We start from the raw sequence: 25,194 nt of genomic DNA on the forward strand, positions 1-25,194 counted from the left end.
ACCTGCTTTTTTGGGATTGGAATTAATATATTCTTCTTGAAGTTTGAGGGTATTCCGCCTGTCTCATACAGCTTGCTCACCAGATGGTAGAGTTATGTCAGGACTGGCTCTCCCAAGGCCGTCAGTAGTTCCAGTGGAATGTTGTCTACTCCGGGGGCCTTGTTTCGGCTCAGGTCTTTCAGTGCTCTATCAAACTCTTCACGCAGTATGATATCTCCCATTTCATCTTCATCTACATCCTCTTCCATTTCCATAATATTGTCCTCAAATACATCGCCCTTGTGTAGACCCTTCATATACTCATTCCACCTTTCTGCTTTCCCTTCTTTGCTTAGAACTGGGTTTCCATCTGAGCTCTTGATATTCATACAAGTGGTTCTCTTTTCTCCAAAGATCTCTTTAATTTTTCTGTAGGCTGTATCTATCTTACCCCTAGTGAATTAAGCCTCTACATCCTTACACTTGTCCTCTAGCCATGCCTGCTTAGCCATTTTGCACTTCCTGTCGATCACACTTTTGAGACATTTGTATTCCTTTTTGCCTGCTTCATTTATTGCGTTTTTATATTTTCTCCTTTCATCAATTAAATTCGATATTTCTTCTGTTACCCGAGGATTTCTACTCGCCCTCATCTCTTTACGTACTTGATCCTCTGCTGCCTTCACTACTTCATACCTCAGAGCTACCCATTCTTCTTCTACTGTATTTCTTTCCCCCATTCCTGTCAATTTTCCCCTTATATTCTCCTTGAAACTCTGTACAACCTCTGGTTTAGTTAGGTTATCCAGGTCCCATCTCCTTAAATTCCCATTTTTTTTTTTTTTTTGCAGTTTCTTCAGTTTTAATCTACAGTTCATGACGAATAGATTGTGATCAGAGTCCACATCTGCCGCTGGAAATGTCTGACAAGTTAAAACCTGGTTCCTGGATCTCTGTCTTACCATTATATAATCTATCTGAGACCTTCCAGTTTCCAGGCTTCTTCCAAGTATACAACCTTCTTTCATGATTCTTGAACCAAGTGTTAGCTATGATTAAGTTATGCTCTGTGCAAATTTCTACCAGGCGGCTTCCTCTTTCATTTCTTCCCCCCAATCCATATTCACCTACTACGTGTCCTTCTCTTCCTACTATCGAATTCCAGTCACCCAAGACTATTAAATTTTCGCCTCCCTTCACTATCTGAATAATTTCTTTTATTTCATCATACATTTCTTCAATTTCTTCGTCATCTGCAGAGCTAGTTGGCATATAAACTTGTACTACTGTAGTAGGTGTGGGCTTCGTGTCTATCATGGCCACTATTATGCATTCACTATGCTGTTTGTAGTAGCTTACCGGCACTCCTATTTTTTTATTCATTATTAAACCGACTCCTGCATTACCCCTATTTGATTTTGTATTTAAACCCTGTATTCACCTGACCAAAAGTCTTGTTCCTCCTGCCACCGAACTTCACTAATTCCCACTAATCTAACTTTAACCTATCCATTTCCCTTTTTAAATTTTTTATCCTACCTGCCTGGTTAAGGGATCTGACATTCCACGCTCCGATCCGTAGAACGCCAGTTTTCTTTCTCCGCCGGCCCGTGTGGCCGTGCGGTTCTAAGCGCGTCAGTTTGGAACCGCGTGACCGCTACGGTCGCAGGTTCGAATCCTGCCTCGGGCATGGATGTGTGTGATGTCCTTAGGTTAGTTAGGTTTAAGTAGTTCTAAGTTCTAGGGGACTGATGACCTCAGTAGTTAAGTCCCATAGTGCTCAGAAACATTTGAACCATTTTTTTTTCTTTCTCATGATAACAACATCCTCTTGAGTAGTCCCCGCCAGGATGTCCGGATGGGGGACTACTTTACCTCCGGAATATTTTACCCAAGAGGACGCCATCATCATTTAATCATACAGTAAAGCTGCATGCCCTCGGGAAAAATTACGGCCGTAGTTTCCCCTTGCTTTCAGCCGTTCGCAGTACCAGCACAGCAAGGCCGTTTTGGTTAGTGTTACAAGGCCAGATCAGTCAATCATCCAGACTGCTGCCCTTGCAACTACTGAAAAGGCTGCTGCCCCTCTTAAGGAACCACACGCTTGTCTGGCCTCTCAACAGATACCCATCCGTTGTGGTTGCACCTACGGTACGGCCATCTGTATCACTGAGGCACGCAAGCCTCCCCACCAACGGCAAGGTCCATGGTTCATGAGGCGGGGGGTTAGTTATATATAACGCACGAACTACAATAACTACTCTTGAAAACTGTAGGCCACGAAGATGATTTGTTACTGGGGCCATAACCTACTATAACACCGAGTCACAGCACGCTCCTGTGTTACAACTGCACCACGGTGCTTTAAATGGAAAAATGTCCGTGAGCTGTATTTGAAAAATGTCCGTGAGTTGTATTTACTTCACGTGGCCCGAAGAGAACACTTCCTGTGAGTTATATTTAACTCACGTGGCAGTCAATGTGTTAAAATGTATTCTTTTGTGGAAGCTGCTACGTGACTTACTTCCTTTCTGATCTGCCATTATCTGTACCATTTTAAATAGTTGCTAACAATTTTCAGAGAGATACAAAAGCACTGTGAGGGAAATGTGACATATAATTCCTTCCGCTACACCTTCCACAATCTAATAATTACGCTTTATTTTATTTCATCTGGATTTCAACTCCCAGTCTGCTGGTAATGGAACGAGTTTCTCCGAACTGGAGAATTTAATGTTTGCTTTAGTGCGAAAATGAGTCAGATTTTGTGTTAAGCATTAGCTGTAAGATGTAGCAGTATAGTTTTCCTTTGTAGTATTAAGGTTGAAAGGTGGATTGTCAAGATTTCATGTCCGTCTGTATTGATTAACGCATTTTGACAGCGAACTTTCGCGCTCAAGTGGATCGTGGCGCTATCTATGCGAAGCTTTTCCGAACTAAGTTGTTCAATATTTCGTTGGCAATTGAGGTTGAGCTAAGAGATGGAGCTGGGACGGATATTTGTGCCTTTCGTCTTCTGGTTTGTATATTTGAATTAGTTGAACACATCATGGCAATCCATGATAGTGAATTGAGTGATGGTCGAAGGGATAGTGATGATACCGCACACTGTGATTATGTTTTAGTTAGCGACAATAGCGGTGGAATGACCTTGCGTAATGTTATATTTTCGTTTACCTAAATGTTAATGTTCGGTATCGAAGGAATTATGTCTGAAATCTCGTGAAGAATAAATTGTTGTGCCTTAACATTTCTTAAAGTAGTTAGTGAGATGGACAAAGAATGTGACAGTAGTTGGAAATGCGGAAAGCATTTGTTGAAAAGGTAAACTGAAACTAGAAACACGTAATCTGGAAATTGTTTGACTACAAATATCATCAATTGTGTGTTGATAAATTGTTAAGTAACATAAACATTGTTTTGAACCGGTGAGCATAGTATTTGTGACCATAGCATTTTCAGATGTGGTGTTTTGCGAGAGATTGATGAGAAGAATTAGACTGAAAGAGGTTTCCCTGTCATCATTTCGATGTCAGCGTCTAGGAAAACATACTGTTATGATGCACAACTGATAGATGATGTGTCTGTGGGATGGTATTTAGTTACCATATGCGAATGCTGTATTTTTATAGAATATACTCGTCAAAGTCGTATTAATTGCTCCATATAACGATGCTATTTTTAATAATTTGATAGATTTGAAACATGTCAAAATTAATTCCCCGACATCTGAAGGCAACAGAATGTGCCTTCGTAGGCTTGAGAAGTCGTTGTTTTGACTTATAAATTTACACATTATTGGAACCTGTAGTTCGGTATTTTCTGTTTTTCTTAAAACATTGTTGCCATTGTAAGGCCTTTTTTATTGGCGAAACAAAAAATTAATTAGACGAACAGTGTTGATGTACATCATAAACTTCGGATGACTATTTGTTTTCTTTTTAATTTAAGCTGAATCTCTGAATTACCAAATGTTATTTTTAATCATTTTACGTTCGTGGATGTAGCGTAGATCCCTTCATTTTAATAGCAGTGAGAAAACGTGTTGTTAGAACGTTGAAGATGTATTTCACAGGTCTTTTTCCCTTGCAAGGGCACCGAATTTTTTTGCAAGAACTTTAGCCGTTAAGAAGATTGAGAGTGTACCCAATTTATCCACGGCTGCAACTGCATTAAATTGTAGGCAGGAGAGTGCGATAGGGGCAAATAATAAACGTTTTTAATGAAATGTTTGTTGATAAAGGATACATTATATTAAAAAAAATAAACGCTGGGAGCTTGACATGTGAACTATATATTTGGTAATACACCATGTATCACCAGTGTGGATAAAAATTGAGTATCCTTACCAGTGGCTGCTACTAGTGGGGGGCAAAAAGGTCTTGAAGGGAGTAGGGCTGTTAAAAGAACCATGTTGCAATACTGAGAACAAGATTATCTGCAATTTGCCTAAATGTTATTTACAGCTAGTAATTTTAAGTATACTTGTTTCAACGGAAAGGGAAAAAATATCTTGAGTGACTATGCCAGTTTTATTTTGATATCATACTTTTGTTTTCCTACAACCTATGGACTAGTGATAAGAGAACATTTTAGCAGGTACATTGCGTGCATTCAAATGTAGTTTGTGTTACTGTTGTTGATAGACATGAAATCAAAAATAAATGAAGGCTGAAACATAGAGCGGGCACTTGACCTGCAAAACATAGTGTTTAGCTTTGTCACCGTTCAGTGGATGGGTTAACATTAGCATCATGGCTAGAATGTGATACTAGGACATCCCGCCCCTTCACTGAAATCTTGCTTGTGATGACAGACTGTTTTGTAGATTAGCCTGAGGTGATAATATGGTTGCGAGTTGGCGAATACCAAATAAAGGTTGGGATACATAATATGTTGATCTGTGGTGTAGCCTGTTGTTTAGGTGTGTGCCGTAATGCAGCTATGTCACAAAACCTAAAACTACCAGGTACATCCAGAAATCCTGTAATAAATAATGGACAAGTCTCGGAGTATTTTGATGTTATTGTGACCTCCGTATATCATATATAAACTATGAAAAATGGAAGAGGTCTACTATGTATCTTTTACTAGCATTGCCTTTTTATTTTCAATAACTTGAACTATCATGTCAAGGATCCTGTCAGTTGCATTTCCTTGGAGACACTATTAGCTTGTTTGTGTTCTTCTTACTCATAACTGATCACTCAGATTGAGTTCACCTTTTACGATAAAAAAAATTTACTTTGCTACTGAGTCATTTCCCTGTAATAAGTGTGTGGTGTATTCTTTGCTTCATTATGAGTGATTTGATATCGATATCTGAAAACTTGCATTTAACTGATATGGTTCTTGAAAAATCATGTTAAATACATTAACAGCTTTGTAACACTTCTGTGATTGAAAGTAACTAACAAGACACTCTTTGGGAGAGATCAAAAGGATATTTTCAAAATAGGTGCAAGTGTTCAAAATAGTATGTGATGTATTGGTGTATTTCATAGAAGTCAGTTACGTACTTTCATGTTCCATGGATCATTTTCCATGATAAATCACCATGATGTGGAACGAGTCATTTTACACTCGTATTGCAAATCAGATTGTTCTCTAAACATCACACTATTATTATTATTATTATCATCGTCGTCGTCGTCCCCCCTCCCCCAAAATGAAAACAAGATATAAAGGGCACAACAAGCTTTCAAGGACTTGAAAAAGGTAGGGAAATTTGTAAAGAGAAAGAAAGTTCTGTTGTTAGGTAGTTCCCCTGGTAGAGGTGTTGGCCAACTACTGCAGGAAAATCTAGGTCCAGAGTACCAGGTCACAAACTTTTTCAAGCCTAGTGCAGATCAGGGTCAGGTAACAGAGGATGTAGGTGCTTTATGCAAGGATTTCACAAAGGAGGATGCCGTGGTTATAGTGGGTGGTCCGGGAAATAGCATTGGCAGAGACTCTGAATATTCCATAGAGTGTGACCTGGTGAAGATAGCATCAGCAACGAAGTGTACGAGTGTGGGATTTGTGTCTGTGTTGAGACGCCATGATCGGCCTCATTTGAACTCTTCCGTAGGGAGGGTGAACTTGGAGTTGGAGTGGCTGCTTAGGACGGATGAGGGGTCCCATATTGGTTTGATTCCTGTAGATGCTATATATAGGTGGGACTACACTAGGCATGGCCTTCACCTCAATAGGAAAGGGAAGGGAAAACTGTCTGGGTTGATTGCAGAAAACTTAAGGGGGGACACTGGCACAAGTGGTAAAATACCAGTGGTCACAGGTATCAGAGGGATGCCTTTTTTAGGATAGGGAAGGGGGAAAGAAAACGAGTTTTAAGAGAGATTGGCAGACACACTCTGTTTGAGAAAACAGATGAACAGGAGTCAGATTTTATCATACAGCCTCCATTTAAACAGTATTTAACAGAAAGTAATCAGAGACTTCCAGTTCATCTTCGCCAAAGCAGTTACAATCCCATTAGTATGCAATATCAGTTATCTTTATTACACCAGAACATTCCGGGACTTGGAAATAAAGTTGATGAACTACTCATTTGTATCGATGAAATGAATTCATCTAACCAAATTGACATAATCTGCCTCTCTGAACATCAAGTGACCACTGATATAGATGTGTTAGACATTTAAGGATTTAAGCTAGCTTCCTACTTCTGCAGAGTAGATATGGATGGAGGAGGAGTTGCCACATTTATCAAAAACTGCCATAAATTCAAGAACATTGACATTAATAAATTCTGTTTGGAGCAGCATCTAGAAGCATGTGCAACAGAAGTAGAGTTCCATAACAGATCCTATATAATAATAACTATTTACCGAGCACCTGCAGGAAATTATAATCTATTCTTAGATCATCTAGAGGCTCTTTTGGGTTATTTAACAGGAAGAAACAAAGAAATTTTGATTGCTGGTGACTTTAATACAGATTTTCTAATGCAATCTTCCAATAAACATTCACTGCAGTTAGTAATGTTGTCTTTCAATCTAACTCACACTGTAAACTTTCCAACTAGGATCACTAAATCCTCAAGGACAGCCATTGATAACATTTTTATAAACAAATCAAAGGAACAAAATCATATCATAAAACCTGTTATAAATGGACTATCAGATTATGACATGCAGCTCCTTGTTTTAGATGTAAATTCTAAGCAGATTACCAAGACTGCTAAATCTGAGTACAGGAGAGTAGTCAATCATCCAAAAATTGAGCAGTTTTAGAAAACTGCTCAAAGATATGAACTGGAAAGATGTTTATAGTGCTCATGACATGAATGAAAAATATAACACATTCATGAACAATGTCAGTACCATGTTTGAAAACTGTTTTCCTCTAAAAGTTACTCAAATTAAACAGAAGTCTATAATAAAAACCATGGATTACACAAGGAATAAAGATTTCCTGTAACACAAAAAGGAAAATGTATCTGTCGACTAAGAATAGCTCCAATGCTGATGATTTAGCTAAATACAAGGAATACTGTAAAACATTAAAAAAAGTAATTCAGATGTCTAGACAAATGCACTACGAGAAGAAGATAGCAATGTCAGGGAACAAAATAAAAACAATATGGGATATAGTGAATGAGCAGACAGGCAGAACCAGAGAGGAACAGGACCAAATAGCACTAAGGGTAGATGACACATTAGTAACTGAGGGGCATAGTGTGGCAAATCTATTTAACAAGTACTTTATATCTGTTACTGATAGAATGGGACTTTCAGGATCAGTAAATAATGCCCTTGAATATCTGAAACTAGCCTTCACAAATAGCTTCAAGGACAGGAATATATCACTCACTTCACCAAAAGAAATAACGTCTGTAATAAAATCTTTAAAAACAAAGCATTCTAGTGGGTATGATGAAATATCAACAAAGTTAATAAAGGCATGTTCTTGTGAGTTTAGTACAATTCTAAGTTACTTGTGTAACCAGTCAATTATAACTGGGACATTTCCTGACTGGCTAAAATATGCAGATGTTAAGCCTCTATTCAAGAAAGGGGATAAAGAGATACCATCAAACTACAGACCGATTTCACTTTTGCCAGCATTCTCAAAGATTTTAGAAAAAGTAATGTACAGGCAGCTGCTCAACCATCTGACCACAAATAACATATTATCAAGAACAGAGTTTGGATTTCTGAAGGGTTCTGATATCGAGAAGGCTATTTACACCTACAGTGAAAATGTACTTAATTCATTAAATAACAAATTACAAGCAGCAGGTATTTTCTGTGATTTGTCAAAGGCATTTGATTGTGTGAACCACAACATCTTTTTAAGTAAATTAGAATTCTATGGTGTCACGGGCAGTGCTGCAAAATGGTTCAAGTCATACCTTGCTAACAGGAAACAAAGGGTGTCCGTGCAAGGGACTAGTGAATTAAGTCATCAGTCATCATCAGAATGGGAAGAAATTACATGTGGTGTCCCACAAGGATCCATCTTAGGGCCATTGCTTTTTCTTGTGTACATTAATGATCTCTCATCAGTTACACTGCCAGAGGCAGAGTTCGTTTTGTTTGCAGATGACACAAGTATTGCAATAAATAGTATGTCAAGTGTAGTTCTAGAAAGATCTGCTAATGATATTTTCATGGATATTAATAAATGGTTTAAAGCCAACTCACTGACATTAAACTTCGAAAAGACTCACTATATGCAATTCAGAACCTGTAAGAGGTTTCCACCCAGCATATGCATAAAATACGAAGAAGAGCAGATAGAAGAGGTTGACAGTCTTAAATTCCTGGGATTACAACTTGATAATAAATTCAGTTGGGAAGAGCACACCACAGAACTGCAGAAGCGCCTTAACAAATCTGTATTTGCAATTCGAGTGTTAGCAGACATAGGCGACATAAAAATGAAAAAGCTTGCATACTTTACCTATTTTCATTCCATAGTGTCATATGGTATAATATTTTGGGGTAACTCTTCAATTCAAACAAAAGTTTTCAGAGTCCAGAAGCGTGTAATACGTATTATTTGTGGAGTAAATTCACGGACGTCCTGTAGAAACCTCTTCAAAGAACTGGGTATACTAACTACTGCCTCTCAGTATATTTACTCCTTAATGAAATTTGTCCTAAATAGTATATCTCTTTTTCCAACAAACAGCTCAGTTCATACATACAATACCAGGAACAAAAATGATCTGCACAAGGACTTAAAAGCACTTACTTTAGTTCAAAAAGGGGTCCACTACTCAGGAACACTCATCTTCAATAATTTGCCGGCAAACATAAAAAATTTTGTTACAAATAAAGTTTAAAAGGAGCCTAAAAGACTTACTAGTGGCCAACTCCTTCTACTCCATTGACGAATTTTTTAATAGAAACAAATGATGTATTGTATATATTCATACTATTAGTATTGTTATTTCAGCTTAAAAAAAAAAATTGACATGTTCCACATCCATGAGGATTTCCTCAGCACGGATCTATGGAACGAAAACTAATCTAATCTCTATCTAATCTAATCTAGAATAGAAGGAGCTATCAAGGAGAAACTTTTTCAATTTATTTTCAAATTTTATCTAGCTGTCTGTTAGACATTTTATATCACTGGATAAGTGGTCAAAAATTTTTGTTGCAGCATTGTGCATTCCTTTCTTTGCTAAAGACAACCGCAATGTTGAGTAATGAATGCCATTTTTTCTTCTAGTATTGTAATTATGTACCTCATTGTTCCTTTCGAACTGTGGTGGATTATTCACAACAAACTTCATGAGGGAATAAATATACTGTGAAGTAGTAGTCGGAATGCTCAACCCCTTAAACAGATGTCTACAAGATGATCGTGGATGAACGCCACATATTATTCTTACAGCAATTTATTGGGCAATGAAGACCTTATTGAATGAAAATAAGCAAAATACGTCAACTGACTGATTTCTCTCTCCCCAAAATTTGCTATGATTCTAAGTGGAAATGTGGCCGAACTAAGTTGTTCTAGAAGTAACAGAATGAGTTTTTTCAATTTTAAATTCACATCAATATGGACACCTAAGAAATTGGAAGTTTCCACCCTATGTATTATTTCATCATCAAGTGTTACACTTATCACTGGTGCAGTACCCCTAGAGGTGCAGAAGTGAGTATTATGTGTCTTTGTGAAATTCAGGGTGAGACCATTCCCAGAAAACCCATCAACGATACTTTTGAGAACTTTATTCACAGTTTCTTCCATTTCTGTATGTATACTGGGAGTGATTACACTACTGATGTCATCTGCAAAAAGAACTAATTCTGCGTGTCGTACATTAGATGGTAGACCATTTACATATATGAGAAACAGTAGTGGACCTAAGAATGGAGTCTTGGGGAACCCCATACGTGATTTCTCCCCAGTCAAAATTATGTCCCTGGATTCTGTGTATTGAATTACTACTAAGTACAATTTTCTACATTCATTTGGTTAAATATGGCATGATCCATTGGTTGTCTATACCATCAATCCCATAAAACTTCAGTTTATCTATGAGTATACTATGATTCACACAATCAAATGCCTTGGGTAGGTCACAGGAAATACCTACTGGTGCTATTTTGTTATTTAATGCTTGTAATATCTGGTGTGTGAACATGTAAATGGCATTCCCAGTAGAGCAACCCTTCTGAAACCTAAACTGTGATTTGCTGAGGATATTGTTGCCTAGGTGAGATACTATTCTAGAATACATCACCTTTTCGAAGATTTTGGAAAATGTCAGCCGTGAAATAGGTTGATAGTTACTGACATTTCTCTTATCACTTTTCTTAAAGAGGGGTTTAACAATGGCATATTTTAGTCTCTCTGGAAAAATGCCTTGACTTGATGGTGCATTACATATTTCTGACAGTACTGGACTTATTACATGGGAACAAATCTTTAGTACTCTATCTGAAACACAACCAAACCAGAACAGCTTTTATTCTTGAGAGAATGTGTGACTCTCTTAATTTCAGAAGTAGAAGTTGGTGATCCATTCATATGATGTAATTTAATGAGAGTTACTTCTTTAACATATTGCTGTGATCTTTCTCTTGAACCTGTGCTTTCTACTATGTGAACTGCACTTTGAAACTGAATACAACTGTCATCTGGTGATACTGTTGTTAACTACAGTCTTCCAAGACAGCCACTAGATGCCACATAGGACAAACTTCCACAAAAACTGAGTGTAGTGAAGCAGAGAAATACCAAGAGAGGTAAATCTGGTACAGCAGTCCTCCAGCTGAGTGGCATTGGTGGCTCTTGACTTGTGCAGCAGTTCACCAGCTGAGTGGCACAGTCCCTCCCGACTTCTGTAGAAGTTCACTGATGTGATAGCGTTAAATAGGTGGCAGCTATCTTGCACGGGCCACATTATTCAGATAAATGGAGCAGTTGGCTTTGAATCCTGGGAGAGGCATTACTTATGAATGGCAATAGGTCGTGTCTCAAGTATGTCAAAGTTTTTCTAAGTGCTGAGCTGCAGACTAGCAATTGTCTCTTGTGTCACTAGGAAATACTATGAAATATTTTCAACTTGAGGAATTTGAATATTCCATGTTAGGCAACTAATCTGAAACCTAAGACCTTACCATGGTTATTTGTAAGTGATCTGCACTTAGAATTTAGTTAGTTTGCAAATGTCTTTAAACTTACATGAAACAAAATTTGATTTATTTTGTGAAGTTTTTTCCTGGAAGTTTATGTGATTCATAGTGTGAGATATTACTGTTGCCCAGATGTTCATTAATTCAATTTAAACGATTATAAACCAGTGATTAGTGTTAAGGTGAATTAAACTCAGTTTTCTTATACAGGGTGTTTTTGTAAATGAATATCGGGGTTTCAATGCTTTATAATATTTATTATATTAAACTTACAGTTATAAATGATATGTCAAATGAAAGAGCAACTCCAACAGTTTTGCCAAGAACCTTATAAATGTTCAATGTGAGCACCATTTGTGACACGGCACACATAAAGTCTATAGCCGAGTTCTTCCCAAAGATTGATAAGCATGTCTTCAGTGATTGTAGCAACAGCTGCTTCAATCCGGTTTCGTAATTCAGGGAGGTCTACTGGTAGTGGAGGCATGTACACACTATCCTTGATGAAGCCCCAGAGGAAAAAATCGCATGGCATTAGGATGGGTAAATGTGGAGGCCATGCAAAACAAGCCCTGTCATTGGCCCCCTTGCGGCCTATCAAGCCCTTGGGTACAGAGAAGTTCTATCAATTGCAGCGGAAACATTGCACGCTGTGCATGTGCACTGGTGCCAAACACAACTGTTTGAATTGCTCTTTCATTTGACGTATCATTTATAACTGTAAGTTTAATTTAATAAATATTATAAAGCATTAACACCGTGATATTCATTTATAAACACCCTGTATATGTATCAGCAAGCAGACCTGACCACTCACTTTAGAACCATACAGAGTCTAATTGCAGTGTTGTTATTTCCATTAGGCTAAGAGTACATTAGAAATACAAAAATTATCATGTTTCTTATAAGAGTATTAATCTTATGCCAGCATTATGCTTCATCAATGTACATTTACGTCAAAATTATTTTTAAAAAAAATCGCAATATCTATCTCTTTTGATTGTTTTCTAAATTATAGTGTATCAGGTTCTCTGATATTTGATGAAAAAAAGAAGAGTATTGACCAGTTCCATTACATTAGTGAACATTATTTTTCGCCAGAAATTCCTTTCTGCATGTATTTGAACTTTTTTATGAGATTTTGGTGTTAATAAGGCAAGTGTATTTGGCAAGTGTTTATCTTGCACTACCTTCTTACCCACAGTTTTACCCATATTGCACACACAATCCATGCTATTCAGTGGTGTGGCATGATAGTATGTTCTAAAACACATTGACAAAATTATTGGCTTAGTGTAGTGCTCTTTTTGTGACTTCATTAACACACTGAGCAACACAAATAAGAGAGACAGATTTTGTACTTCATATTTTTAAAGTATTCCAAGTCAACTAAATACATGAAACAAATACCAACAAGTCATTTTATAACATTTTTACATTTCACCCTCTTCTTATCCTCATCCCTAGGGGAGTAGGGGTATCATATTCCCACAGCAATTTTATACGTAAAATGAGTCGTGTATGCACCAAATTTGTTTGAAATTGCTCCAGACTTTCCTGAGTTATGTTTCTATTTCAATCTGTTTTCACCCCCAAATCATCCCTGTGGAACATTGGTGGTTGTACCCACACAGTGCTTCTTTCCACATAGTAAATGATATGTGTACCAAGTTTGGTTGAGAGTGGTTGGGGGCAGACGTGGAATATGCATACATACATTTTTATAATCTGTGTAGATTCACATAAGTTTACTTTGCCAGCTGACATTGATATTACCACCTGCCAAACTAGCCTAGACCTTTGGTGCCACTACAGATTACTGTGTGTCCGCAACCAACATTTTGAGACAGAGACTATCATTCTTGAACAGCTAAGGTTCTGTTGATTGACATAGCCCAATTTGGGTAGATAGGTGTTATATCTTAATTTATCTAATGTAACTGATATAAGTGAATTACAATATGTAAAAACTTATGTGGTACATTTATAAAATTTTTGGCAACTTGCCAAGGATACACAAGAGGTGCTTGGCATACACGTAACTTGACCAAGTGAAGTTTATTTTTGGAACAACATCCAATAATTTTTAACTGTTTGAGGGACAGTGTGTACTTGTTGTTATTTTTCGTTATTATTGTGTATTCTTCCTCCAGCAAGGAGAAATTAACCACACGGCACATTGCTATCACTGTCATCACAAGCCTTGCACACGGCTTGGCTGTAACATCAGCAGTACCTCCTGTTTTGTTGCTGGTGTTCACACAAAGAGTACACTCATTAGTGTTGTACACTGCTTTGGTTGGTCCTGATACCACTAGAAAATTTTAGTCACTGCGGCAGAATCTCCTGCAACATGCAACTGAGTGCAAGACACTTAAGCATTTATGCATCTCTGTCACATTTTTCACACAGTTTCAATAGTAAAGATTGAAAAGTGTGATTCTGCATAATTTCTTCTTATTTGACAAGACCCCTGTTGGTGAGGAAAGTTACTGTTATATGAGTAGAATTAAAATAATCCATTAAGTCACAGATGCTAGTGTGTAAATATTTGCTAAGAAGCACTTGATTTTTGTTTGATAGATCAAAACAGAGTTAACGCAGTGAAATGAAAGATTAGCTGCTGTCATAGTGGGTGCTGGAGAATGTATGCTTGAAGTTCTAGGTTTGAATCTCTTCTGTTTGTCATTTATACATATAGAATGGCTGTTAAGAATGTGTGACCCAAACTGAAAAATGGAGCAATAAGAAAACAGGACAGCTTCAAGCTTTTGTGGTAAATTCACATAAAATTCTTATGGATTGTAGAAAGTGTTGTTGCACAACGGTGTACCATTGTTTTGGCCACTATTGTAAGGAGACATCATGTTGTGGTCTTCAGTCGTGAGACTGGTTTGATGCAGCTCTCCATGTTACTCTATCCTGTGCAAGCTTCTTCATCTCCCAGTACCTACTGCAGCCTACATCCTTCTGAATCTGTTTAGTGCATTCATCTCTTGGTCTCCCCCTATGATTTTTACCCTCCAAGCTGCCCTCCAATACTAAATTGGTGACCCCTTGATGCCTCAGAACATGTTCTACCAACTGATCCCTTCTTCTTGTCAAGTTGTGCCACAAACTCCTCTTCTGCCCAATCCTATTCCATACCTCCTCATTAGTTATGTGATCTACCCATCTAATCTTCAGCATTCTTCTGTAGCACCACATTTCGAAAGCTTCTGTTCTCTTCTTGTCCAAACTAGTTATCATCCATGTTTCACTTCCATACATGGCTACACTCCATACAAATACTTTCAGAAACGACTTCCTGACACTTAAATCAATACTCGATGTTAACAAATTTCTCTTCTTCAGAAACACTTTCCTTGCCATTGCCAGTCTGCATTTTATATCCTCTCTACTTCGACCATCCTCAGTTATTTTGCCCCCCAAATAGCAAAACTCCTTTACTACTTTAAGTGTCTCATTTCCTAATCTAATTCCCTCAGCATCACCCGACTTAATTCGACTACATTCCATTATCCTCGTTTCGCTTTTGTTGATGTTCATCTTATACCCTCCTTTCATGACACTGTCCATTTCGTTCAACTGCTCTTCCAAGTCCTTTGCTGTCTCTGACAGAATTACAATGTCATCAGCGAACCTCAAAGTTTTTATTTCTTCTCCATGGATTTTAATACCTACTCCGAATTTTTCTTTTCTTTCCTTTACTGCTTGCTCAGTATACAGATTGAATAACATCGGGGAGAGGCTACAACCCTGTCTCACTCCCTTCCCGACCACTGCTTCCCTTTCATGCACCTCGACTCATATAACTGCCATCTGGTTTCTGTACAAATTGTAAATAGCCTTTCGCTCCCTGTATTTTACCACTGCCACCTTCAGAATTTGAAAGAGAGTATTCCAGTCAACGTTGTCAAAAGCTTTCTCCAAGTCTACAAATGCTAGAAACGTAGGTTTGCCTTTCCTTAATCTAGCTTCTAAGATAAGCTGTAGGGTCAGTATTGCCTCACGTGTTCCAATATTTCTACGGAATCCAAACTGATCTTCCCCGAGGTCAGCTTCTACCAGTTTTTCCATTTGTCTGTAGAGAATACACGTTAGTAGTTTGCATACGTGACTTATCAAACTGATTGTTCGGTAATTTTCACATCTGTCAGCACCTGCTTTCTTTGGGATTGGGATTATTATATTCTTCTTGAAATCTGAGGGTATTTCGCCTGTCTCATACATCTTGCTCACCAGATGGTAGAGTTTTGTCAGGACTGGCTCTTCCAAGGCCGTCAGTAGTTCTAATGGAATGTTGCCTACTCCCGGGGCCTTGTTTCGAGTCAGGTCTTTCAGTGCTCTGTCAAACTCTTCACGCAGTATCTTATCTCCCATTTCAGCATCATCTACATCCTCTTCTATTTCCATAATATTGTCCTCAAGTACATTGCCCTTGTATAGGCCCTCTATATACTCCCTCCACCTTTCTGCTTTCCCTTCTTTGCTTAGAACTGGGTTTCCATCTGAGCTCTTGATATTCATACAAGTGGTTCTCTTTTCTCCAAAGGTCTCTTTAATTTTCCTGTAGGCTGTATCTATCTTACCCCTAGTGAGATAACCCTCTAAATCCTTACATTTGTCCTCTAGCCATGCCTGCTTAGCCATTTTGCACTTCCTGTCGATCTCATTTTTGAGACGTTTGTATTCCTTTTTGCCTGCTTCATTTACTGCATTTTTATATTTTCTCCTTTTATCAATTAAATTCAGTATTTCTTCTGCTGCCCAAGGATTTCTACTGGCCCACGTCTTTTTACCTACTAGGTCCTCTGCTGCCTTCACTACTTCATCTCTCAGAGCTACCCATTCTTCTTCTACTGTATTTCTTTCCCCCATTCCTGTCAATTGTCCCCTTATGCTCTCCCTGAAACTCTGTACAATCTCTGATTCTTTCAGTTTATCCAGGTCCCATCTCCTTAAATTCCCACCTTTTTGCAGTTTCTTCAGTTTTAATATACAGTTAATAACCAATAGATTGTGATCAGAGTCCACATCTGCCCCTGGAAATGTCTTACAATTTAAAACCTGGTTCCTAAATCTCTGTCTTACCATTATGTAATCTGTCTGATACCTTTTAGTATCTCCAGGCTTCTTCCATGTATACAACCTTCTTTTATGATTCTTGAACCAAGTGTTAGCTATGATTAATTTGTGCTCTGTGCATAATTCCTCTTTCATTTCTTTGCCCCAATCCATATTCACCTACTATGTTTCCTTCTCTCCCTTTTCCTACTACCGAATTCCAGTCACCCATGACTATTAAATTTTCGTCTCCCTTCACTACCTGAATAATTTCTTTTATTTCATCATACATTTCTTCAATTTCTTTGTCATCTGCAGAGCTAGTTGGCATATAAACTTGTACTACTGCAGTAGGCGTGGGTTTTGTGTCTATCTTGGCCACAATAATGCGTTCACTATGCTGTTTGTAGTAGCTCATGCGCACTCCTATTTTTTTATTCATTATTAAACCGACTCCTGCATTACTCCTATTTGATTTTGTATTTATAACCCTGAATTCACCGGACCAGAAGTCTTGGTCCTCCTGCCACTGAACTTCACTAATTCTCACTATATCTAACTTTAACCTATCCATATCCCTTTTTAAATTTTCTAACCTACTTGCGGGATTAAGGGATCTGACATTCCATGCTCCGATCCATAGAACGCCAGTTTTTTTTCTCCTGATAACAACGTCCTCTTGAGTAGTCCCCGCCCGGAGATCCGAATGGGGGACTATTTTACCTCCGGAGTATTTTACCCAAGAGGACGCCATCATCATTTAATCATACAGTAAAGCTGCATGCCCTCGGTAAAAATTACGGCCGTAGTTTCCCCTTGCTTTCAGCCGTTCGCAGTACCAGCACAGCAAGGCTGTTTTGGTTAGTGTTACAAGGCCAGATCAGTCAATCATCCAGACTGTTGCCCCTGCAACTACTGAAAAGGCTGCTGTCCCTCTTCAGGAATCACACGTTTGTCTGGCCTCTCAACAGGTACCCCTCCGTTGTGGTTGCACCTAAGGTTCGGCTATCTGTATCACTGAGGCACGCCAGCCTCCCCACCAACGGCAAGGTCCATCTAATGCTTCTCAGTAGTGATGAAATATGGGCGCACAGTTTTATTGCATGATGTGATCTACAAATCAGGAGAATTGTAGGAGGGAGGGGCTTTAAACATGACTTACATAATTTACCTGTGTTCAAACCCAGCGAGACATAAAAGGGACAGTTTATAACACAGAAAAAAAGTATATGTTTCTCAAAACTAAAGATAAATTCGGTGCTCCACTTAGAAATATTATTATTCATAATAGGTGGTTGACTACAATGTTTTCTTGTGATTGTGGATCAGATTTCTAACTAATGACCTTGTTGGTGTGTTTAACCATGAAGTACCTAACTTTGAACCAGGTCATGGCATGGGGCAGGGAGAGTCGGTGGCATTCAGTTCACCTGCAAGTTATGTACCTTCAGTCCCTGTATGCCGTCCTGTGGAATAAGGAGATATGACAGTATTGAGAATGGGTGGGACTATAAGCTCAAGAGCCTTCTTGTTGCTATAAGAATCAACTAGACTATGCAACTGTAGAAGATGCTAACATTTTGAATATTTTATTTTATTTATTTATTTTTTAGTTCCAAAACTATGTACAACATTTTGTCCACTCATCACCTACACTGTTTGCATCTGGTTCACACAAGATATGCAGCTTGGAAGAAGGCAGTGGCATGCCTTCAGTTCTAGGGCCTTTCAAAGACCACAACGGGTACAATTTTGCATTGACGCTTTGTACAGTGATTGAGCAAGTTACATGGAGCTATACCTAAATGTGCTTTGATTTCTGCACTATTGAAGTATAGTTCTTGTTGCAAAAGGAACAGAGCAGTGTATAGTGCTGTTGACTGTGTTTTTGTAACATCAATAACAGCAGTATATGGCCACTCAAAGAGTGAATCTTGTGATAAGCGCAGCAGGATGCCATCTGTGAATAACATGAAAATGTAAAGAAAAAGCCTTGCATAGGACCAAATTAAAAAATGTAACTCACTTGTCAGTGCACATTGACCTCCTTTCTGGATAAAAAATACGTACGAATGTTGTAAAAATGACACCTGATTTGTGCTGCCCTTCAAATAGTTCCAAATTCCTGGCTGATTTTCAAGAAACATATGTAGCTTTTCCTGGCTTTATGTATCTGTCACCTCACATAGGTTCATGGTAGGATGTTAAAATTGCCACCTAAATGGTTATGTAATATACTTGACCACCACTATACCAAATCCAGTGGATTACATTTCACTTTACAATTTGCACTACTGCAACTACCCAATCAACAGGACACTTGGTGTGATATTCTTCACTGTGATATATGTCTCTGAAATATAATTTCAGAAACCACCCAGATGTTTGATCTAAATTGGAAACTTTTTCTTATCACTCCCTGTTAGTATCTTCTTGGTTGCCTAACTTCATTTATTGTAGAGTGGTAAGGCTTATTGTGTTTCATATTATTTGCCACATGTCACTTGTTAATATGTAGTGTAACAGAACATCTATAATTATAAGCGGTGTTAGTTTGTTGCATCTTGTGAGCTATCTGTAATTCTCCAAAATTGTCCCAGGTGGAAACTGGTTTGTTTTTTAAGAGTTGGGCCATCCATCATCATACCAATTTTGTTTGTGTTGTTCAAAATTTCAAAGTACTTTCTTGCCGATCTGCATTGCTGTTGTTAATATATTAAGTTGTTATTCAATTCACGTATCAACATCTTGTATGGCAGTGTGACATTCTTACTGTGGTCCTGCACAAAACATAAAAATAAATAAATAAAAAATAGATTGGACATCATTTTTAAGTACTTTTGTTTCATACTGTAGTGGAATTTTACGATATATGACCAAAAATTTCCATCTCTGAAACTTTTATGGAGGATTAAATTTAGGCAGCTTGAAAATAAATGTGTGGAATGCTGCCAGTAATTTTTTATTGTAGCAATATACTTGCAGATAGAATCAAACAGTGGAAAGTCCAGGATGGAATAATAATAATAAATATGAAAAGAATAAAGTGCTACTCACCACAGAAAGGTGGCATTGAGTTGCAGATAGGCACAATGAAAAGATTGCTAAATATTTAAGTTTTCGGTCCAAAGATCCCCCCCCACCCCGGCTATCTTTGAGTCAATGCCTTCTCAAAGTGGTGAGTAATAGTTTATCCTTTACATAATATTTTTATAAATAGTACCAGCTACATAAGTATTAAAACTTCATTTGGACTTACATGTTTCTGTTAAAATTATCATGGTTTAACTTCATTTCAGGTGACATATTTTCGGATTGTTTTCATTAATATTCAAATGTGTTCAAAATGACTGAAACGGGCTTGAAACAAGTGAAGGTTGATAACTGGGGAGTATTTTTCCTGCAAAGGTTGCACCACTTTTTCAGCAAAAATGAATTCTGTGACCTTATACTATTATTCAAGAATGCAGAAAGGATAAAGGTATGTATACTGCTTAGTGACTTGCATTTAAATGGTCTTCACTCCGTGTTAAAATACTACTATGACAGTGTTTGTGAAATGAGACCTCTTTTTTTTTTAAGTAGTATTTCTAAAATTAAAGATTTTACATAGATTCATCATTGGGCTTAGCACTCCATTGTACTAATTTGTGAAACTAATGATAATAAATAAACACTATATGCTATTATTGCTCCAAAATGAGCTTATTCAAGATTTTTCATTTCTTATATGGACACTACTAAAGTGTCCAGTACAGTTTAATGTATTGTATATGGTCAGTAGTCACTTCTAATGTGCTTGGTGATTGCCCTGCTTCTGTCACAACATTGCTTTATTACTTTCCGTGCACTTTCTCTCAAATGATGTAGAAGAGATATAAGGGAAATTAGCCCTACACTGTAAATAGACCACTGCTTTGTGTAGGGAGTCAGCCATGCTTCAGTCACTCAGTGTGTTGGATATATCAATGCTTTGTGCTTCATACCAAGCATTTGTGAAATTTGCCATATGTAACATACCTAACAAAGTGCCACTGCCCACATTGGAGTAGGAATTGCTTTATCACTCATTTTAGCTCAGAAGCAACCACAGTATAGAAAAATGGAACTTTGCAAGTACAGTATGAGGATGGTTTAATAAGTCTTGTAGAATTCCACGACAGAATGGAACATTTTTGTTGTGCCTTCGTGGTTGGTAAGCTTGATTATTCCATGGATTGTATAAAGAATTTCAGTAGTGCGCGGTGCAAAGTTCATTGTTGAAAGCTGTCTGCTTTGGTCTGTGTGTTGACTGCAATTGAAAGTGGAGAAATTATAGTTTTGTGCTGTTTTTAAACATTTTCATTTGAAGAATTGGACTGCTGCACAAATCAAAACAAGATTGGATGAAGCTCATTCAAACTATGTTCCATCACTGAAGACCATTTACTTTTGGGTTAATGAATTTAAATATGGTCAGACGAACATTGAAGGAGAAGTGCACTCTGGCCATCCAGTTAAAGTCTCCACAAAGGAAACCATGCACAAGACCCATGATATAAGGTAATGCAAGACCACCAAATAAAAATTCATGAGATTGCTGAGACTGCATTGCACCTTAGCTGAGTGTGCGCTTAATATCTTGTGTGGAGAATTGGCTACAATGAAGCTGTGTGCGAGGTGGATGCAGTTATTGCTCACAGTGTACCTAAAGTGCATCCGGCACAACAGTTGATGAAACCTGGCTCTATCATGACACACCACTCAGAACGGCCGTCAAAACAGTGGACAAAGGCTGGTGAAAGTGCACTGAAGAAGGCAAAGACCATTTTGCCAGCTGGTAAGGTGATGGACACTGTTCTTTGGGATTCCCAAGGAAAAATTCTCATAGATTACTTGGAAAAAAGGCAGAAACATAATTGTACCCTATTACACTTCATTGTTGGTTTGTTTGAAATTTGCATTTGCTGAAAAAAGACCAAGGCTGGCATGCAAAAAATTGCTCTTCCACCAGAATGGTGCACCACCCCTCACATCTGCAATAACAATAGCGAAATTGCATGAATTGGGCTTTGAATTGGTTCCTCAGCCACCATGTTCACCAGACTTAGTTCCAAATGATTTCTTCCTATTCCCTGACTTGAAACTTTTCCTTCTGAGAAGAAATTTTTATCAAATGAGGAAGTGATAGTAGCAATGAATGATTATTTAGCAGAGTTTGACAGAACCTTTTTTTCAATGGGATGGAAAAGGCTGAGGATCATTGGACCAAGTGTTTATCCCTCAAAGGAGACTCCCTCAGGGGCTTAGCATTCGTCTGCTGAGTACGGGCTTGGCGACCCTGGGGTTCCTGAGCTGGGGACTGGTAAGCATCGCCAGTCCTCTGTCACCGTAAGCTCTGGTCATACTTCAAAAACCACCGTGTGGCGTAGCAGTGGAATGTTGTGTGTTTCGGAGAACGGGAGTCTTGGCTTCACCGCCTGTACTGCGAGAAAGGTGCCCACCTCTATAAAAAAAAACCTCAACCTCAAGGTGTGCTACATGCTGAGGAAGTGAATGGCTGTTGAGGTGAAACAATCTTTAGCGAGCAACCTCTGGGGCACCTTCCGCACCCCAGTTGGATTAGGCTTGCTCAGGTATGCAGGGCTCTGCCTGGGTCGACGGTTGTTTCCCTAGCGTCTCATGGGATCCTTATGGAACTGTCTCATGAAACTACTATTCCTGACGGGATGGGTGTACTGTCAGGCAACACCTACACCCACTCCTCAAAGAGAGCTCTGTTGGTCAGTCCTCCCGAAAAGAATTCTCAGAGTAATAGTAACAGGGCATTAGTGTGCCATAACACTCTCATTGTAATCAAGCGAAATGGTGGAAGCTTTGAGAACATATCCCCTTTCTATATTAACAAGGCATTGGAAGGTATTGCTGGGTCTCTGAAAAGTGTCAAACAACTATGTAATGGAACACTTTTGGTTGAAACTGCAAATTCCACCCCAATATCTAAGGTTCTGGGATGTAAGGCCTTAGGTGACTACCCATTCGAGGCTGAATTGCATAACACCCTTAACTATAGTAAGGGCATTGTTACCTGCTCCGATATAATGGAGATGGACCCCGCAGAGTTGCGTGGAGAGTGGAAGCATGTGGGCGTCACGGAGGTGCAGAATCATATGAGGAGAGTCAATGGCCAATTGGAAAAATTGGCAACGTTTATTCTAACGTTTAGTACTCCTGATTTACTGGAACATATCCTCGCCGGCTATATCCGCCTTAAGGTTCGCCCTTTTGTTTCTAACCCCATGCGACACTATAAATGTGAAAGATTTGGCCATACCACTATGGGATGTAACGAGAAGGCTACGTGTGGCAATTGTGGAGGCTCCGCTCATGAGTCAGGAACTTCTTATACACTTCCTCCGAAATGTGTTAACTGCCCTGGGGATCACCCAGTGTGGAGCAGAAAGTGTGGGGTTTACAATGAGGAAAAGAAAATTCAAGAGTTGAAAGTACAGAGATGGATACCCTATGATGAAGCTAAAAGGCTTACAAAGTCATGCAACCACCGGTTTTTGTTACTTCTTTTGCATCAGCCATTGAGGCACCAATCGCTAAGCGTGATGCCTCCACACAAACTCAGACCACAGATTCAAGTACAAGCACGTGCACTTGCCGCTGTACCTGTTGGGGAAAATCTCCACTTGCAACTGATGTCGCTTGGAAGCCGTCAGCAGTAGACTCACCACCTAAGCCACATACCACTCCCCACCTTCAGAAGCCACCTAAGCCATCCCAGCAACCCGGGCAGCCTCCTCCTCCTGTCAGTAAAGAAAAACGTCCTTCTAAAAGTAGTCCTAAGTCCAAAAAGCGGTACGTAAACCTTCATATCAATGAGCACTCTCCCTTTCTGATGGTGACTATGCTCTTGAAGATATGGACTTCCAATTGAAGGAACTAGAGAACACGGAACCGGCTAATGTTCCCCCTGACCTCCCCGGGTAAGCCACCACCTCTGAGGGAGAAAGGAAAGAACTACCGTCACTAACCAACGGCTTCCATAGGGATTTCTGTGTTACAGTGAAATTTGAATGGATATCGCTCACATTTGGAAGAATTGCAGCTACTGGTCCATGATAAACCTTTCTGCATCTGATTACAAGAAACGCATCTTAAAAGTCACAGAGACACCTGTATTACGGGGCTACCACATATACAGGCAAGATGATATTACTGTAGGCAGGGCTAAAGGTGGAGTGGCTATTTTTCTTGATGACAGACACCACTCCTCTCCTGTCTCTCTTACCACGACCATCCAAGCAGTTGCTGTGAAAGTTCTCTCACCATTTACTATCACAGTGTGTTCTTTGTACCTGCCGCCCCATGACGCTTTGGATGCGGACGCACTGGCAGACCTCCTCCAGGCACTCCCGCGCCCATTCCTTCGTGTGGATGACTTCAGTGCCCACAATGTGCTGTGGGACTCGGCTACTACTTGCTCCAGGGGTCGACTGATCGAGCGACTCGTCCATTCTGAGGATATCTGCCTTCTGAATGTGGGTCAGATGACTCACTTTTCCACAGCTACAGGGTCTTTTTCAGCTATTGATCTTTGCTTTCGTTCCTCAGCTATTGCAGATTCAGTTCAGTGGGAAGTGGCTTCAGATTTACATTCTAGTGACCACTTCCCAGTGTGGATTCATCTGCAGGAGACCACGCAGGTGGATGATACAAAGGGAATATTGGTTACAGTACAGAGTACAGTCGACAGGCTATTTTTGAATGAAAGGATTGTGCACAAGAGGTGATGGCCCATATCACTCATGAGATTCAAAGGGCTGCCGCAGAGTCCATCCCCAGGTCTAGCAACGACCTCGGACGACGGCCTATGCCTTGGTGGAATGACGACTGTCGATTAGCAATCAGGGCCAGATGGACAGCTCTTCGGAACTTCAAACGGTGTCCAACTACAGACAATCTTCATGTCTTCAGGTCTGCGAGAGCACATGTAAGGCGAGTGATCAAAGAACAGAAGAGAGCTTTGTGGAGGGCATTCACAACTTCCATTAATCGGTCCACTTCCGCTGCGCACTTTTGGGAATCAATAAGATGTATTTCAGGCAAGGGTAGTCCACATCCCCTTATGGCCTTGTCAAACAATGGGGTCTTGGTGGACATGCCAGAAGAGATCGCTCACGTTTTAGCTGAACACTTCTTTACTGTTACTAAGTCATCCAGACAAGCTTGCTGTTCAGGTATTCTGTCGGACTGCAGAGATGAGGAAGCTCAGTTTTTTCTCGCATAATGAAGTAGTTTACAACCTTCCATTCTCCGTGTGGGAACTGGAATCAGCTTTATCTGCAGCCAGAGACACTGCTCCAGGACCTGATGAGACCCGTTATACCATGCTTTGTCATCTGTGCCCTGAAGCGAAAGGTCAGCTCCTCTCTTGTTTCAATCAGATTTGGTTTGATGCGCAGTACCCCACGACTTGGAAGGAGGCAATCTTAATTCCATTCTGGAAACCAGGTAAGGACTGTAGTGCCCCTAACAGTTATTGGAGTGTTGCCCTTAC

General features: G+C 39.3%; 1 protein-coding gene across 2 annotated transcripts in view; it reads left to right on the plus strand.

The window, feature by feature from the left end:
* Positions 1-2,908: 2,908 nt before the first annotated feature.
* LOC124622060 overlaps positions 2,909-25,194 on the plus strand; it is a 102,799-nt gene continuing 80,513 nt past the window's right edge. The window contains exons 1-2 of one of the 2 annotated variants that reach the window (XM_047147633.1): positions 2,909-2,998; positions 19,946-20,127. In XM_047147633.1, coding sequence (XP_047003589.1) covers positions 19,993-20,127 — 135 coding nt within the window. In that variant the 5' untranslated portion in view covers positions 2,909-2,998; positions 19,946-19,992. The other variant, XM_047147632.1, reaches the window with a different exon arrangement.

The sequence above is a fragment of the Schistocerca americana genome, chromosome 7 (genome assembly GCF_021461395.2).
Source record: "Schistocerca americana isolate TAMUIC-IGC-003095 chromosome 7, iqSchAmer2.1, whole genome shotgun sequence".
Classification (NCBI taxonomy): Eukaryota; Metazoa; Arthropoda; class Insecta; order Orthoptera; family Acrididae; genus Schistocerca; species Schistocerca americana.